Source organism: Condylostylus longicornis, unplaced genomic scaffold (assembly GCF_029603195.1).
Source record: "Condylostylus longicornis isolate FDR11 unplaced genomic scaffold, ASM2960319v2 ptg000010l, whole genome shotgun sequence".
Taxonomy (NCBI): Eukaryota; Metazoa; Arthropoda; class Insecta; order Diptera; family Dolichopodidae; genus Condylostylus; species Condylostylus longicornis.
The window spans coordinates 9,265,517-9,286,218 of NW_026577979.1; the positions used below are offsets into that span (position 1 = coordinate 9,265,517).

A 20,702-nucleotide genomic window follows, 5' to 3' on the forward strand; every position below is an offset into this window, starting at 1 on the left:
AATTTCTTTGTTATTGTCTCTTAAATAACATCGTTATTTCCAAATCTTAAAATTTGGCATCTTCTCTCATCTCTGTATTCTTTTGTGAGTATATATTTTGAATGTTGTAGCATTGCCGTAAATAATATAATTCACCATGCAAGTAATTGCATCTTAATTAATTTTCTTTAAAAGAATTCTAAATTCTTAAATAATGTACATATGTATATATATGAGTATAGATATAGAAAAAGAAAATGAATTTAAAATAATTGACTATAAAATTATTGAATATAAAATTAATAAGAAATTTAAAATAAAATTGCATACACCTTCTTTTTAGAGAAATCATTTACAATAATATTGTTCTCTTAAAATTTAATTATTCAGAAATTTTCTCTTATTTTTTAAAAGAGATTCATGTAATGCCAATAACCTATGCCGTTTTCACTTTTTATGCAATTAAATTACAATCTAATGCGTTTATTTTTAATTTCTATTTATAGAAAATATTTAATTCAGGAATTTTTCGTGTTAGTTTTTAAGTGAATTTTGCAACTTCTTATATAAACCAAAAAATATTTAAATTTCAAAAATTTAAACATTTAAAAAACAAGTTTGAAAATCTTTTGTTTCACTCCTTAATTAAATTTTTTTTTTTTGTTTGGTATATAAAGTCAAATATGTAATTATAAACTAAAGTTATAATCAAATTAAAAATATTTAAATTATTTTTAGTTTTGTAAACCCAAAAACAAAAGCAAAGTTACATTTTAACTTTTAAAGCAAATCTAAGTGGTTTCGGATTGTTATTATTTTTGTGTTTTGCTTTGTTTTTTTTTCTCCCAGATTATAAACCCTAATTTTTTCTATATTTGTGTGTAAGTATGTATATATATGCTTTTTTGTTTCAGTAATTAACATAAATTAAAATTTTTTTCATATTATATAATATTAATTTTTATACATTCGTGTATATACATATAAATATCATGTATATATGTGCAAAATATAAAATGTAAATTTGAAAAAAAAAAGTAAATTACGTGAATTAAACTAAAAAAAAAAAAAACATTTTTTTCTTCTTTTCTTTTTCTCCTTATGCATATTTTTTCTACCGGAACTTTAAAACTGCTATGTGCCACATTTTGTAATTTAACCCTCATATACTGTGCATACATCATCGTTATATTTATTCTTCCATTCACTTGATCAACCTGGCTGGGCGCATACAAAAAACAAAAAATTTCAACAACGACAAAATCTTCAACTCTCACATAAACTTAAAATGTAACCGTAAAAAAAAAAAAAAATTACAAAAATATACTCGACAACTTCGTAAAAAAAAATCCCTTGCACAACAAAAACAATAACATTATGTTAAATTAACAACACATAAATGCAACAACAACAAAAACAACCATTTGAAAAAAAAAAAAAAAAACAAAATCCTTGTGCAAAAAACAACATCAACGTATAAAATGAAATGAAAAACGAAAACACAAAAAATGAAAAACCCATCACTAAATTGGGTCCATTTTTATTTTTTCACAACACGTGTGTTTGAATGTACGTTAATACATGAAAACTATATGGAATGAATTGATAAAAAAAAATTCAACATGGTTGCAAAAATATCAAAAAAAAAAACAAAAACATTAAACATAACTTTTTTGTGCTCGTTTTCTGAATTAATTTCAAATTCGTAACAAACAAACAAAAAATGCAAATTATAATAAAAAACAACAACAAAAAAAATATAAAAGGTGTTTGCCCTGTTCTATGTTCAGCTCATGGTCATTATGGTGGCGGTATATGCCATTGTGAAGAAGGTTGGAAAGGTGCTGAATGTGATATACCATCTGGTGAATGTGAAGTACCAAGTTGTACAAATCATGGACGTTGTATTGAAGGTGAATGCCATTGCGAACGTGGCTGGAAAGGTCCATTCTGTGATCAACGTAAGTATAAAATACAGAATGTTTTTTTTTTTTTAGTTGTTGTTTTAACAATTTTTCTTTCGTTTTAACAACAACATTTTCTGTAATTTTTTTTTTTTTTTTAAAGTTACTTTTTACATTTTAATTTTTTTTCCGGATTTTTTGTTTTTTCATAATAATTTTATTTATTTTTGGTTTTTTGTTTCAAAAAAAAAATTTATTCAAAAAAATTTTTTTTCTCTGGTTTAATAATAATTTTTATTTTAAATAAGTAAGCAAATATAAAAAAAAAATTATCCTTTTCGCGTTTTTTTTCGTGTTCTTGTTGCTCTTGTAACTAAAATTTTGTGCTCTTCTATCTTACTGGCTTCAAAAATTTTCCCGTCTTTTGTTTTTGTTTTGGTTGTTAGAAAAAGATTTTTATATGCAGTGGCATGCAAATGCAATTGTATAACATTTCTTTATCTTCATCCTCATAGGGAATAATTTTATCAAAGGTTTGAAAAGGTTAGTATAAGTTATATAGAAAAACATAAATACGATTACTAACACAATCTCATATTTTGGTTTTCTAGTATAATATAAAATGTAAATTCATTTATTTTGAATATTATAGTTAAGCAAAACCGAATCAAAGTAATTTTATTATTTTAAGTTTCTAACTTTAGTTGAAAGGAACATCATATGAATTCAATTTCAATTTAAAGTACTTAAAGTATTTCGCTACTTATTCATTAGTAAGAAACTTTTAATGAGAATATTTTAGTTTAATATTAAAAATATTTTATTTCTTTAAATTTAAAAATTTGAAAACTTTATTAAAATTTTTTGATTCATAAAGAGCAAATAATTTTGAAAACAATTTTTCTCAAATTCCAATTTTTGAATATTTTTCTAGAATTATGCAAGAATTAAGGTATTTTACATTTAATCCGTAGGTTATTTCTATGTATTAAATATGAAGCATTTGATTAAATTAGGATTAAACTGATAATTTTGAGAAGTGCAGATCCTATTCGTGATGCAATTATTTGATTTTATTATATCACCTATAAAACCCATCTTAGGCATTTTAATAGCCAATTTATAAAAGCGGGTAAAAAGTTCTGAATTCCGAATTTTTATATTATTTTATGAATATAAAGCATTCTTATTTTAAAAATACTCTATTAATAACGAAGCTCAATACATTGAGCATTTTTAAATATCAGGCAAAAAGTTATTATTATTATTATTGTAAAAATTCCATGAATTCGAGCATTCGAGCTTTATCTGAAGACTAAAACTATTTCCCAAATTATTTTAACAAAATAATTCAAATAATATTACATAATTCGGTAATTACTTTACTTTAATGATAAAATTAATGCTAATAATAATTAATATCCTTTGAATCGTTCAGAAATTTTAAAATTTCAATGAATAAAAGCAGAAATTTTGAATTTTATTGTTCAAAAAATTTAATCAATAAAATTTATTATCGTGATTTCCTAAAATATTGCAAAAGAAGAAAACAGTGGAACCTTCACTTACATGAAATAAAAGGTCAAAATTTTTCCTTTTCACTTTGTTTAAAATTACCTACTTACACTGAAAGAAAAATAATTAAAAATTCTTAAAAATTTCATTTTCAAAAAAAATCAAGGACAATTTTAAATTTGCGAAATAGCTAGCTATAAAATAATAAGCATCAGCAATAATTGAAATACAACTGAAATTTAATAAAAATAAAGTTGGGTCAAACCAATGGTTTGTATTGTAGCACTTTTCCCTTCAACAACTGAAAATTCTGCTTTTAAATACAGTCTATGTATACCTATCAAACTATTAAAATTATTTTCATTCATATACAAAACTATTTCTAGAATTGCATATATTTAGGATGACGCATATATGAAATGTTTGAAATAAAGCAAAAATTAATATAAAATGGGGTTAACATAATGCTCGATTTTAAGGGTTAATTGTGTGAGTTAAGAAAAATAATTATATTTTTTAATTTCATGGAATTTACCGTTAGCTTTTTACGTTATAATATAAGGAGTCAAAAATTCAAATTTTACGAATTTTAAGAGGTGATAACTTGAGAGGGGGTGGAGATGGAAAAAAATTTTCTTCTAACGAAATGAACTAGGGTCTAGAAGAAAAATGACATCAAAAATTTGGAAAAAAAGGACTTTAGATAACGGTAAATTTGAACGGCCATTTTGTTTTTCTAAAGTTTAACTATAGTATATCGCGCTAGGGGAAGCAAGCTACTGCCTTTCTGCGTTTGCAAAATTTCAAAAATGCTTATGGTTTCATTGCAACAAATATTTAAAAAAGGCCATTTTTAGGGTTTGGGGGGGTATAACTTCTAGAGGGGGGGAGATAGGTAAAAATTTTGTTCTACGGAAATAAGTTTCTAGTGAAGATCTATGTACGTATGAAATTTCAGCTTTCTATCTTAAAGGCTGTAGAAGTTTTGTAAACAAAAAAAGTGTCCACGGACGGACGGACGGACGGACGGACAGAGTGAAACTAATAAGCACTTTTTTCAAAAAATTTTTTGGAAAAGTGCTAATAATGGCTATTAAAAGACAAATCAATTTTGATCTTACCGCAAGCATACGAATAGTATAAAATATAAGAATAAATTTCACTGATTCGAGAAGTTTGAAATTCTTTTAAAAACATTTTGCATTACTTTGCAAAAAAAATTATTATCTGTAATAGAGAAAGCAATGAATTCTCCTTGAAATATGCAATTTTAAATTAAATCCAATATATTTAAAATACCAGAATTTTATTTAATTTAATATTATCTTTCACGTTGATTATTTTATTTATTTCTTTTTTTAATTTTATTCTTATTCTTATCTACTAAGTATATTCTTTAAAATGAGGGTATTATTTTTATTGTTCTTCTATTATTCTTTTATATATATTTTTTTTAGTATTATTTCATTCAGTAAATCACACAATTTTTATGGTGATTTCAATATTATAAAAGAAAACTTTCTACAACCCCATTTTTTCTACTTTGATTCTTTAAAAACATAATAATATAGGTGATTGCATAGATCCATCATGTTCAGGTCATGGTACATGTGTTTCTGGACAATGTTATTGTAAAGCTGGGTGGCAAGGTGAAGATTGTGGTACAATTGATCAACAAGTATATCAATGTTTACCTGGTTGTTCTGAACATGGTACATATGACTTAGAAACAGGACAATGCGATTGTGAACGTCATTGGACTGGACCAGATTGTTCTCAAGGTAAGTGTAATTTTATTAAAATGAAAAATAAGAATATAGTTTACAAAAAAAAAGGAAAAGACAAAATAATAATGGAGAATAAAAAACTTAAAAAAAAAAAAAATTTTATTCAATATCCATTAGAGCATGAGTCATCGTTCTTTAAATCACCTTTACAATTTCTTAGATTATATCTGGGTATAGTTTTGTATATGACATACATATTATGTTTTAGGGAAATATTGTTGATTGAAAAGAAATCTGATAGGATAATAAAGGTTTGTATTATTATTATTATTCGAAATGGAGAAATTTCAATTGATTTGTTGTTCAAATGAAAACCATAAACGAATTGAAATTGTTCTGTTTATTTTTAAGAAAACAAAGAAGTACTTGTTCTGCACTCATTGCTCTTAAATTTTGAATATCTACTTCTATTTTTATTTTATTTTTATAAAATAATCCTTAGATTTGATTAAAAGTAAAGTAAATCATAAATCGAGATCGAATATTGCATTTCACTTAAATTAAATCTTGGAAGATTGAAAAAATTAAATTAGCAAATTTTTATCAAGTTTTTCTTTGCTTTTCTTTTTCGATCCTAAAAATGACACTTATTTGTTTTATATGCATTAAGTTTGTTTAGCAATAGATGTGTTTAAAAAGTTACCTGAGGTTGATTTTCTCCCTAAAGCTTAAAATAAGCTAAGAAAAAGAAGCACTAGTCAATTTTGTCAAACAAAAATTGTTAACGATATTTGAAATATCGTAATTATTTACGATATTTTTTAATACAAAACTGCCACCCCAAATTCAAAATTCCCAAACTTAAAAATTTTTCTTAACTCTAATTTTCTATTTTGTCTTTAGTAAATACATTAGGTAATTTCATTACCTCTGCACCTAAAATTATGCTAAAAAATTAGAAATTAAAATGCAACAATGTAATTTAATTAAGTAACAGGGTGATGCAGGGTGACCAAATAAATAACATTATTCTTAAGTATGTACATTTTATTTAATACATTTAGTAAATTTCATTCATTTTTTAGAGTTTAATTCATATTTACTGTTTCCAAAAATACATGTAATATGAGTTTTAATTTTAATGAAAATTCCGTTTCGTGCGTAATATTTGAATTAAAACTCTAAATTTTATATTCTTTCAAAACATTCTTTATCGAGAATTAATTATTGATTTAAACCATTATTTGCCCAGATTTCCAGTTAAAATATTTCAATTGATTTATATGAATATTTTTTAGGAACATTACAGACAATATCCATAGAACATTCTTTTATTATAAGAAAATTCTGTGAACTTTATCCGATTTATATAAATTCGGAAGACAACTTATATTGTAATCATTCAATTTCAGGTGCTATACTTCATTAATTAGATTATAAGTTTAAAACGGTAGAAAAGGTTAAAAAACTATATCAGATTTATTTTTAAAATCAGTAAACCTTTACTTTGCAAATCTTCCAATAAAGTCAAAAAACCTCCCAAAAAAAAACTTATAAAAGTGAAATGCAGCACTATGTACACATTAATCCTAAGTCGTTTATTATTATTTTAAATAATTAATTTACTTAATATACCATAACACATTTACCATTATACAAAACTTTAAATTAAAGTTCTAGTTTCTTTATTGTGCTTTTCCTTTAAAGTTTTTAATATTTATTAGACACAATTAAATACTGTTTAAATAACTTTATATATTGCAATATAATTTGTTTCTGACGACATATTGACCTATTCTCTTTCTCAATAATGTTAAATTGCATTTACAATATTTTATACAAAAATATTTTTTTTTGTAAATGCATATGTACACAAAAATTCTCTGTTATTTATATGATAACTTTCTCTTTAAAATAAGTATTTCATTCAAATTATAAAATAAAATACATGATATTTTAAAACTTTATGAATCTATTTATGTATAACCGAATATATATATATATATGTATGTAAGCATATTTATATATTAATAAATAAATTTTAATATATTACTTTTTTAAATAAATTGCATTCTTTATATACTTGTATCTATAATGCAGAACAAAATCTTAAATTAAATTAATAGTATACAAAATATTAAAAGCTTTAAAATTTATTTGAAACACTCACACACACTCTTTAAATTTTAAATAATTCCAATGTAAAAATGAAAATAATTTAAAATTTTTTAAATAAAATTAATTCATAAGAAATTTCCAAAAACAAAAAAAAATTCCATTATTCATTTTTACTACATAATAAAACTTATTCTAATAAATTTTAAGGAAGAAAATTTGTTTTAACCCCAATATTATGTAGCTATACACCAGTGCTGCCAAATCCGAATATTTTTATTTTTTTTTAAAATAAAATCATCATTTTAGAAATTCGAAAAAAAATTTTCTTGAACCCTTTGAGGTCTTAAATTGTAAATTAGAAAGACTACTTGCACAAACTACTTGTAAAAAGAAGTACGTATAGTAAGCGAAAATATCACGATTTCAATTCGAACTAAATCAAATACCAAAAAGGGAAACTAATGGCATTCACGATGACATAAAATGTTATAAATCATACTCTCATTTAGTTAATGCACCAAGCCGACTAATTAAGAATTAATTGTAGCGGAGAATATCAAAAATTTTCTGTCATGCATGTAGCGTTACCATGCATTGCCCATGAGAATAACTTTTTGGTTAAAATGTTTTTTTTGTAAACTTTGGAAAATATGGAAAAGAGTGTAGAAAATTTCAATTCTCAAAAACTTCAGTAGCAGTAAAAAATCTTCATATTGAAGATATTTTTATATTATGTAAAATTTAAAAATTTCAAAAAACTAATTTTGAAGTTTTGCACAAAAAATATAATCAAAACCCCTTCACTTTGAAGAAAAATCTTCACTCTTGGTAGCGCTGCTGTAGACTTATATAATTATATGTGTATAATGTATAAATAACTTTTATATGTATACAATATTGTACATAATTTATCTACCAAAAAAAAAAAAAACAATTAATTTCTTTTTCTTTCTAGTTCAATCCCAATAATTAAAAGTTATTTTTACAATACCAAAACTATGCCAAAAATAACATTAAAAAAATAAAACAGAAAAACTATAAAAAATTTGCTACCAGAAAAAAAAAACAAAAACTTTTTGCATAATCATTGATTATAAAAAGAAAAATAGTGATTTAGGTTGCAATCTTTTAAAAATTTATACTTGAAGTTTTGTCTTAAAAATAATCCCAAAAAAGAAAAAAAAAACAATAATGCGAAATATAAGAAAATGAATAAAAAATTTATTATATTCCTGTTCTTAAAAGTTGAACTTTTACTTTTGTATATTAGGGTATAAGTAGATATATGAGAAATTTTTAATACACTTTTGCAATAATAAATTAATTTTGCAAATTATGCATACCTTTAGGTAATTATTCGGGTATTACCAATGAAAAGGATAACAATTTTAATTAATTTTAAATGATAATTTTTTAAAATTAAATTTCAAAAATTTGAATTTTTTTATTGAAAACTGTTCATTTCACTTAAAGAATTGAATACGAAATTGTTGATATTTCTTTTAGCCACAAAATTTCATAAAATTCGAGCTATTTGAAGCAAAAATATTAAAAATAGAGTGCTGAATTCATTTACAGTGTCTCACAGTCAAAATGATGCAAGAAAAAAATTTTTGATTTAAATAAAAATTTGACAAAACGGTTTTAAAATTATTATTTTTTAACATTCATTCTTAGGGTACATTCAATTTTCAACAAAATAAAAAAAAATTATTTCATTCTAACAACTATAACAAAAATAATAACAAAAAACATAAAAAATGTCAATAATTCATCTCACAGTGAAAATGATGCAAAGTATTTTCATTTACAACTACAAAGCCTAGCTTCTTATTGCAAGTGATTAAATTATAAATTAATAATCTATAGATCCTTCTTTATTTTCTAAGACAGCTTTAAGTCTCTTTGGAATGGATCTAATGAGGTTGGTGGGGTAAGATGGTTCAATTTTTTGAAACTCTTCATGTATAGCTGCCTTAAGATTTCTTTTATTTGAAATTTTGTGCTTTCGAACCTCTTTTTCTAACAAACTCCACAAATTTTTAATGACATTAAGATCAGGAGACTGCGCAGGGGTTTTTATGACATGTGAGTAATTATAAAGGAGCCATGACTTTACATTATGTGCTGTGTGCTTCGGATCGTTGTTCTAGTAACACTGATAGTGTCTGCCGATTCCCAATTTTTCTACGCTGCTTGCAAGATTTTCTTTTAAAATATTCAAATACATTGTTGCATCCATATTACCTTCGATAAATTTTAGATTTCCGGTACCGGCAGATGATATACAATCCCATACGCAAACACGGCCACCACCATGTTTAACTGTTTTGTTAATGTTAGACGTTTTAAGGGCTTGATTAGGTTTTCTCTACACAGTAATCTTCCCATCTGATAAAAAAATTATAAATTTTTTCTCGTCAGCACACAGCACAGCGCTACAATATTCAAAAACTTTGTTAATGTGCTCTTTAGCAAATTGCAATCTCGATTGTAAATTTTGATTTCTCAACATAGGTCTATTTCTTGCTATTTTGTCGTGAAAATAATTACTCCTTAGGACCCTTCTTACTGTTTCAGCATTGCGTTGTTTGCCTAATTATATTTCCGCCTCAGCTGATATTTTTGGTGCACTTAACTTTGAGTTTTCTCGGACTTTCCATAATATCGACCATCCATCTGTAGAGTTGAAGATTTTTTTTTAACTGGCATTTTTGTTTACTTACTACTCTATTCTCTTTTTCATACCTTTCAATGATATGTTGGATAGTTGAGTGTGGTTTGTTTATAATTTCACTTATTTCTCTTTGGGTCTTGCCATTTCCTAAATGATGCAATATCAATTCTCTTTCTTCGAAAGTAGTGTGTTTACCCATTATGTAAAATACCCAATCACTCTATTTTTAATTAGAGCTTAACTTATTAAAACACTAAATATAAAGGATCAATATCGAATCTTACATAAATACAAAAAAAAATGGCTCCAACAAGGGCAGAACTCTTTTTTACATAAAATTTTACCGCTTGGATCATTTTCACTGTGAGATGAATTTTGGACATCTTTTTAATTTTTTGTTGTTATTTTTGTTGTTATTTTTGTAATGCAATATTTTTTTTCTTTATTATCTTAGAAATCAAATGTACTTTAAGAATCAATGATAAAAAGTAATAATTTTCAAAACATTATATTAATTTTTTATCTAAAACGAAATTTTTTTTCTTGCATCATTTTCACTGTGAGACACTGTATATAGGAATTATCCTTCTTATACAAAAATTTCTGCTTCTATCTGAGATTTTTTTTCAGTAAATCACCGATATTCATGTTCTATTATTTTAATTCACACTATTTAATTTAAAACATGTTCCTTTTATTAGAAACTGGTCATAAATTCTTCTTCGAATTATTTAGAAAGCAAATGACAAAATACTCTTTGACAACAAAATGTTAATATTCAAATGAAAATTAGTTTTTCAAATTCAATACAATTAAAATATTAACAAAGTTCATAAAAGGTTTGAGTCTCGAATAAGTAATACTCACAAAACGATACAAAATTTAATATATTGAACTATTTTTTTTGTCATCGAAAACTTTTGATCTTCTCTAGGTGCGAAAAACATAAAACAATAATATTGAGATTAATAAAGATTGAGATAATATTGAGATTGAGAAAAACAATAATTATTGAGATAAATATTAAAGTAAACTTAAACTGTATTAATGTTAGTAAAAAATTTTAAACGTATCTCCCTCTATATCAGCTGTTGACAAAGTGCGATTCAAGTCAAAACAAAGCAAAAATAAAGTTAGTTGAAAATGTAATTTCTTCTTGCAGATATATTATAATGCAAGAACCTCGAGTTGGTCATACCCATACTCGCATAGTATATATTTGCTCACAACCCACAAAAGTTTGCCGACGATTGTTCTGCATCATACTATTACATAATTCATTATGATAATTAAGTTTTATTCAAGATTGAATTTTATATCTTTATCCGAGACAAAAAGAGAACAATATGATTTTCAAATAATTCCAGGATTTCTTAATAAAAATTATTTAATTAAAAATTTAAAAACACATTTTTTAAAATAAAAATCCATTAATTTTCTTATAAAGCTCATTTATTTTCGATTCTTTCATTGATCACTTTTTAATATAGATAAAATTTTCTCCGTTTGTATATTATGTGTAAATTAAAAAATTAATTTATATTTGAATCGTTAACTTTATTTTGCATAAAATGGCAATTTAAAAATTGTTAATAATTTCACTAACTCTTTTAAATAATTATTTATTCGACAGTGATTGAATTTTATTCGAAAATCATTAATACATTTAAAATCTTACACTTATACAAAATTTTGTTGCCGTAAGCTTATTCATACTCATACATGCTTTACGATATATGCGACATGAGTGATGTACCTATACGTATATAATATTATAATAATTATTTTCCATTTTTGTTAAAAAAAAATTAATTATAAATAAAATTCCTTTAAATATCAAACAGGAACAAGTTTTAAATATTAAAATATAGCTAATATCAATCTTGCCAAAAAAAAATTTATCAACTATTTTTTTATGTGCAAAAATGCCAAAAAAAATTCACAATAACTTCAATTCGCTGTCATTAATTATGTATGTATATGCTATACTGCATTCTTGTGTCAATTCACTTAAATTTTGTAACAAGTACATAAACATGTTATACTAAATATACGTATTATATAACAAAATTCAAGTATTCGAAGAAATTCATTAATATTATTGATTGATTCTTGTTTGAAAATGCTCGTATGTGTATACGCTACGCGAACATACACATCTAAAAATAATGTGAATGCAATGCAATATTAAACGCATTGCAAAAAACAACCAAAAAAAAAAATTCAATCGAAAAAAGGGAAGAAGATTTTCAAATCCCTTGGCAGTATAAATAAGAGAAAAAACGAATAAGTCTCGTATACTGCGCTCAAAATCTCGAATCTTCTTCGCTCTCTCTCTAACAGTTTTTTTTTATTTCTCATATCTATTCTGCTTTCCATTTACACGTACCTTATTATTCTGTTACTATTATAAATGTTCTACTATTTTAAAATTTTTCAATAACTATTTTTTTTTTCTTTTTTCCATCTTTGATTTTTTAATTTTTATGTTTTCTTATATCTTCAAGGACATCACTTAAAAAAGTTTCTCCTCTTAATGTTCTTCGTGTTTTTTTTTTACATATTTTCTTATAATTTTATGACGTACATGCATAAAAAGTTGAGAATTTATAATACCGCAAACTGTACTACACTTTTGCATAATGTTTACATACAATATAGCAATAACACTTATTTATTCTCACATACAAGAATAAAAAAAATACTTGTAACTTTTTTAAAGAGAAAAAATAATATAATTTTATGCGAAATATTGTGAACGAAGGAAAAAAAAAGAGCATAAAAGTAGGAAATTATTTATGATGAGCACTTTATCAAATCTTCTCATACAATAACACCATCTTCTACGTTATTACATTTTAAAAGGCTTTCAATATATTGATATTTATATAAATGATATAGATAGCTATTTTATGTACAATAATTTGGTAAAATTATATAAGAAAAATTTGATGCAGTGCAGATTTCAAATCGAAAAAATTGAATAGAGTACCCTACTTATGTACAATTGAATAGTTTTACATAATATGAGAAATGAAATTTTAAGTTTTAATCTTTAAAAAACCCTTTTCAGTTTCAATGATATCTAAAATTTATTTATTTATTTATTTTTTTGTTCTCTTTGATATTTCAAGGATAATGTTTTTGATTTCTGAAAATGGCACTTTTCTTTATATTTTATCCTTTTCTTTGTACTTGCATATACAATAGTAGTCTTCGAAATCCATAAAGTTATAAACAACTTTTTATAATTATTTACACAATTATTTTTGTGCGTACGATTGTATATTTGCTTAGAAACTTACAAAATTATATTTATTAAAAATTTTCTCCGAAAGAAGAGAAAAGAAAGAGTCAAGGTTAAAAAAATAAAAAGTGTTCAATGATCCTTATATTTTTTATGTACATATTTGTATATAGAAAAATTATGTTATCCTTATTATTCAAGTAAATTATGTGTACAAATTAAAAATATGTATATTTATGTTTGTGTGGGTAAAAAATGATTAGAGGAAATAAGTTGAAAATGTTATTTTTATAATAAACAGTCATAAGAATTTACATTATGTTATACATAATATTTGTAACTTGTATACATATATAAAATACATATAAATTTATTTTTCTATTAAATGTAACAAAATATTATCAGCTCTCTCAGATTTCTTTCTTGATTCTTGAAAGGTTTTCACATAATTTTTATTTCAAAAGAATATTTTTTTTATAAAAATATCCTTCAATGCCTGATCTTTCATAACAAAGTAATCATTAAATGAAAAGTAAATGTATATAGATTTAGGAATGTAGCTGCCATTTATAGAATTGTATGTACAAATAAAAATTTTTTTTTAGAAGTGACAAAGCAGTTTCTGAGTTAAACTTATATGGGAGTCCTAAAAATAAAAAATTTATGGAAAATTTCGCTCCTCAATTCCGCATAGCATTTCTTAGTATTGTAGTATAACACCTAGTCCGGATAATACTTCAGTAGATCACTGTTTTGTTTTTGGGTTCTGAATCAATTAGTGCAAAATTTCGAAAATTTTTGTGGAAAGCTCGACGTCTAATCGCCACAGCATTCCTTATAGCAATTCTTCAATTTTTGATTTTTAAGTATCAAACTTAATTAAATTAAATTTTATAATATCATCTCAATTTTTATAAAATTGCCAAACAATGTCAAAATTAATTTTCCCTTATTACGACATTAATGGGTTCCCTTTTATTTTACCTTATTGTTGAACAATTTGCATTACATAAGAAAATATAAAAATTGTTGTCCCTATAAAAATTTTCAAAATCAATTTTTATTAAACAAAAATTTTAAAAGAACAGCACAGTTTAATTTTAGAAAACAAAACAAAAAGAAAAAAAGGAATTGCGGCAAACCTATTAAAATTCACTTTTTATAATAATCTGCGACAAAAGAGCAAGTAAACTTATTGCCACTATGAAAACATCAAAACAAACAAAACATCAATACAGAAAATGCGTTGATAATGCTTTATTTATCCTAAAATGAAATCCTTGTTATATTATGTGCAATGTGTTCAGTATACGTGTCTGTAAATTATCTTAATAGAAACGGTGGGAGGGTGTATAAAGAATTATAATGTTCTGCATGGTGTACATAATAAAAGTATGAGAAAGAAAACAAAAAGCAATAAGAAGAATAAAATATTTTTAACTAAAAAGTCAAATGAATAGCACATTAAAAAAAAAAACAGGGAGCAAAATGTTTATAAAACTTGAAAATCAGAAAATTTTACAATAAACCCAAAAAAACTGAAGAAAAATTAAAAATGATTTTGATAAAGGACAACAGAATTGAAGGTTATTACTGTCATTGAAATAATGGTTTTTGTATATATGAGTTTGTACATACAAAGTAAAATAAATGACAGTTTCGTTCTATAAGCATTATATAAGCATTATATCAAAAAATTTAATATTTATTGAAAGATGGCGCGGCGTGATGGTATATAGAAATTGTGTGAACTTTTTGTTTTACTATTCTCTTAAAAATTGAAAAAATTTCTCTTCTTGTTTTTACCTTACAATGAAGTTTTTTTTTGTTGTTTTTAGCTTTATTCAATATTCTTTGTACTTAACATTTTCCCTCTCTATCCTCTCATTGTTATTATTATTTTGATTTAACATTATTGTGTTGCTGATTTGAAGTAATCGCTTAAAACTTTTATATAAAAAGTTATTTAATACAACTTGTATATATTAGTATACAAAGTGATATACAAAAAATGATTTAAAAGAAAAACATGAAAATTAAATCTTGGCTAAATTTATTAAATTTTATTATAGTTAATTGTCAACAATTTGTTATTAGGGTAATGTCATTTTCATAACTTAGAAAATTTTAAATTTCACGAGGTGTACAATGATTCCTTACATTTGTATGAAAACTCAAAATCGCTTGTCTTTGAAAATAAATGACATGCTAACATATATTATGACATGCTACGAAATTTCGAAACTTTTTCATGAATTTATTTGCTAATGAGTCAAATATTATACTACAGCAAATAGCTAACAGCTCAAACAATTTATGATTCATAAATAAAATTTTGTAAAATTGAAAAATCAATCGCCAAAAAGGATGAAAATAAAACATCTTCCCACGTCGTTTTCGTAAATTATGAATCCTTTATTTGGTTAAAATTTTTATTAATGAACTTATACTTTCTTTAAATAATCTTTTTGAATAAAAATTATTACTGAGCATCCTTAAATACAAGAACTGTTGTTAAAGAATTAAATTTCACTTTTACTTGGTACTTTCAAATTACACTTATAATTAAATATTTTTAAAAGTAAACCAAAATTGTTACGTCACAAAAAATCTTAAGCATATGCACATCACATCCACTTAGTAAATGATTTTTAAATAAAAATATTTGCAGTTTCAAATTAAATTTTAAAAATTTTTTTTATTTTTTTTTAAATACTAATTTTACTATTTCATTTAAAAAATATCTACATATTTACAATAAAATAGAAAAAATTAGAAATAAAAATTATAACAATTTTTTCATATAGAAATTAGTTTCATGGAAAATTTCAAAGGATATCCTTCAATTTTTATAAATATACAACAAAAATAAAAACAAGTCTCTTTCCCCCATCCTTTAAAATAATATAATTTTAAATTTTCAACTCACATATTTAAATATTATCTTTTTTCAGTCTAAAACTTTCCAATAAAAGAAGAACTATATACATATACCACATTAAATTGGTTACTTACGAACCATGTAGCTTCATATTGTTCGTACTTATGAAATTATCCTACAGAAAAACATACAGAAATTTTAAAATAAAATCTAGGGTGAAAACCCCAGAATGACAATACATAATATGGTAAAAATAAATAAAATAACTTTACGTTTAACTTAAGGCAATTTTCAATAGAATTGTAGAAAAGAAACTGGAAAAAAAAACAACAAAAAGAGTTCGAAAATAATTGTTATATGTTGAAAATTTTTTTAATTATAAGGAATCCAATAATAGTTGAATGAAAAATAAGAATAGAAAATAACATAAATATTGTCAACTCTATACTATACAACGTAGTATACACAAATTCCTTCCCTCTTATAGTTTAAGAATAAGAAAGCATTATATAGATAAGCAAAAAATATGATTCACTATCATATACATTCTCTAATACACATTTGAGTAGCAAATTGCATATAATATGTAGACTAATATAAAATGAATACACTTATTCAAATATAAAACTAATTTTATTTTATTTTTTTGATATTATAAATAGTTAGCTTGATTTTACCCTTATATTGTTTCTCAATAACATTCTGACCTACATTCTTAATAGTCTGGTTGAATTTGTAAGCCATATATGGATATAATATTATATGATAGGGTTCAGTTAAATGAAATGTACGTATACTACATAGACATTATGTATATTTTTACAGCATGTTTAATGATCTTATATTTTCATTTTAAATGACTTAAAATTTAATGTTGAAGTGTAAATATGATAATTTTAGAATAAGATTTTCGAAATACATTTTTACTAAAATAATTTCCAAATATTACAATCGCCTTTTATTATACTTACTACACATATTATACTTCTCGAAATGAAAATTCGAAATGATTTTCATAAAACTTTCCCCAATCAGACCATATATGGGAAATATGAAGTATGAATCTCTATTACGTACAAGCTATTAACTTTATCAATTTCCGCTTTCAAATTTAGGACAATAAAAAATCTGTTGAATTTGCAATATTCTCTGGGTAATACAATTTACAAATAATCCTTATAATTATTTAGACTTTTAGAATATTTGAAATTTACAACAATAAAAGCTTAATGTAAGTTTTGTTCTTCCATATTCTGTTATGCTTATGTTAATAAATTAATGTTAGCTCCCATCTCGTGAAAATCAAATGTCTTCAATTACGTAATGTTATTATAAGTAAAATTAAAAACAATATATACTCTCAGCCCAACTCCAATAGTCTTAGCGAATAACCTGTTAATGATCAATAGCTTACTGTATGAATATGTGCTATTTTCTCTTCTCCAACAAAATAAATTGTTTTCTTTAATACATAATTTTAATATAAAACACTCTGTAGTCTGTATATTATTATTAGGTCTAATATTTTATTTTTTATGCATATAATTTTAAAGCATAACTATTAATTATAATGTAGATTTAGTTGAAAAGCTCTTTATTCTAAAAAAACAGAAGAAAAAAACAAGAAATAGAAAAGAACACAGAAAAAAATAAATGTCTTATTTTTTTTTTATATATTTAACATAAAATGCATGTCTATTTCCATACAATATAATAATATAGAAGGTTCCTTTTCCTTTAAATACTATTATATTGTATAAACATATTTTGCATACATACTATAAATTGTATGATTTTAAATATGAATGCATTATAATAATACATCCACACATATTATAAAAATGTACACGTATATACAATTATACACTAATTTTAAGAAACAAAATTAAAAAAAAAACAAACATAAAATAAAATCATAACTATAATATTATTACACTACAATAACCATTCATCAGTATTCATATACTACGAGTATATATAAAATTTTTCTTAAGAAGAAAAACTGGAAAATGTTTAACAGTATAAAAAGAAAAGAACAAAAAAATATTGAAAAACTAGTAGACTATAATGAGTAAATGACAACATATGCACATACAAAACCATTTTTCTCTGTATAACATTTTTACATATGCATAAAAATAAAATAAATAAAAAAAAACAATTTTTTTTTGTCCTTTTTTATGCTCATTTTTCCTATACTCTTTATACCCTGCTCCTATCTACCCCTTCTTAATGCTTTCACACTGTCTCATTTAATATGCATATACAACAACTGTACTTGTCACAAGGATACTAATTGCTTTTCTTGCTATACAATATTATAAACATTATGAATCTGTATACTTATTGTGATATATAAAATTTATATCCTTACATACCCACATTTACATTATATAACATGTTACATATGTTTTTATGACAACAAAGTTTTTCTTGTTTCTTTTTTTTTTTTGCGATAAACTTCATTACATGTACATATTTTTTGATAAATAATTTTTTTTTTTTTGTTTGTATTGTATAACAGAATTATATCGCATAACTACTTACCTATTTATGGTATTATAAATGTATGCATTTATGCTATTATCCTTACAAGAAGAAGAGCAATATTATGTATATATATATTTTATCTTATATTACGTACTCTTATTTGGAATATAGCTATATTATGTGCATATAGTGCATATTATCTTGAATATAAAATTTTAAGATTAAAAAATTTGTGTAAAAACATAAGATCTTTAAAACTATTATAAGGATATGTAATTTTCTTGACGCGTTCATCAGCAATATTATTATTTCAGACTAAAATATGATTTCGAAAAATTATATTATAAAGGTATTGGTATATATAAGGTTTCTAATATTTTAAATTATAATGAATTTTTATCATGTTTGTATATCAATTAATTTTAATTTAGAATTGTACAATTATTCTATTCCTCAGCAATATTGTTATTCAAAATATTTTAAAATACATACGAGTATAATAAAATTTTACAATATTATACATTTACAATTTCAAGAGTTTTCGATATACTTATAGAATTTAAACATTAATAAAATCGCATTTATTTCAAGTATCGAGTAAACAATAATCTTAATATTAAAGCATTCCATTTACACTTTAATAATTATTTACAAATGATGCAAAAATTTATTATTAAATACTTTTAATAAAATAAATAATAAATATGTGTATAATAAACTTTACTGAATCCAAACTTTACCCAGAAGAATTTAAAAAGTCACCATTACCTTGTCTGGCTTGTAATTTTCTTGGACAATAAGAATTTTCATTTCAATTAAAAATCATGATGTGAAGACGATAATTAAAATTTTCGAAAAAACAAAATTTCAGCCATGTTTTTTGGTACTTGAAGTAAATTTTGATTACATATTATCTTTCAATCAAGCCACGTCCATTGATCCAAAATCCACGAATTCATCTTCATATTTCATAGTATCACTCAGGACAGTGCCCAAGACAGTGAACGATATTGAGAAAATTACTTGTGTGTTTCTTCAGTTATAAAGTTATCAAAATGGTTCTTTTAAATAAAATTTCTGGCGTTAATGAATTGCAAATACTTAATCTTAATAAATTAATTTATAAATTCTGACATAATAATATATAGGTCATAAAATGCTATTATACACACAAAATTTATAACATTAACATAAAGTTCTCAATTATTTTATATGTTTCCTAAAATCTTTCACTTAACCCATAAATTATTAATGTACAATTTAAATGAAAATTCAATTTAATGGTAGATCAGTAAAAAACAAAATCTTAAAGAATTTTAATATTCAAGAGTATAAAGTAATAAAAGTCCTTAAACATTTGTGCCTTAAATTTAATAAAGTTTCTCTACATTAAAACAAGTAAATCATTTTAATATGACCTCAACTTAAACCTTGCAAATTTTTCCTTGTGCCTTAAATGTATGCTACAATTAAAAATTTTTTTTTTCTTCCTAAACTTTATTTTAAATCTTGCATATATTTTTGTAAGAAAAGTTTTTTTTTAACTTTATTTATTCTATACTTTTAAGTTTCCAATTAAAATTAAAGTGTCTTCCTTCAAACAAAAAACGAAAACAGAAAAAGTTAAAACGAGAAAAAATTAGAGTTAACACAGGCCTCTGTGATACCCATAATTTTTAATATGCGATACAAAAACTTTTTAAGACTGTTACTAAACTTGTTTTACCGAATTTTGAGTATCGTAAGACTTTGAAATTTTTATTGTGTTAACTCTCAATTAAATTTTTATTTTTAATTATGGAAACACTCTTAAGTAGCTGCGCAATCGTAAATAAATCTTGTCGGAATAGATGTTGTCTAGTCACTAAACTCTCTTTTAGGCAAATACATTAGCCAATATTTGAATACATCAGCCTTAATGGTTTCCTATAAATAACCTGTTAACTTTTGAAGATCTATGAAAGGGTTTGATAAATTTTTAACTTCCATGGCAGCTAATATAAGAACTTTTGCAATTATAATTAAATTTGATCGGGATAGTGATTGCATTATAGTCTTATTATGCTGTATAAGTATACTTTAACCTATTTTGAGTAATTTGAGTTATTCAGCTCAGTTTTTGAGTTATCGCTGGGAAAACGGTGATCAAAATAACATATTTGTT

General features: G+C 23.7%; 1 protein-coding gene across 2 annotated transcripts in view; it reads left to right on the plus strand.

The window, feature by feature from the left end:
- LOC129618803 (teneurin-a) overlaps positions 1 to 20,702 on the plus strand; it is a 364,957-nt gene that overhangs the window by 58,157 nt on the left and 286,098 nt on the right. For both annotated transcript variants that reach the window (XM_055533811.1, XM_055533812.1), the window contains exons 4-5: positions 1,746 to 1,940; positions 4,970 to 5,179. In XM_055533811.1, the coding sequence (XP_055389786.1) occupies positions 1,746 to 1,940; positions 4,970 to 5,179 (405 nt within the window). The remainder of the gene's footprint in view (positions 1 to 1,745; positions 1,941 to 4,969; positions 5,180 to 20,702) is intronic.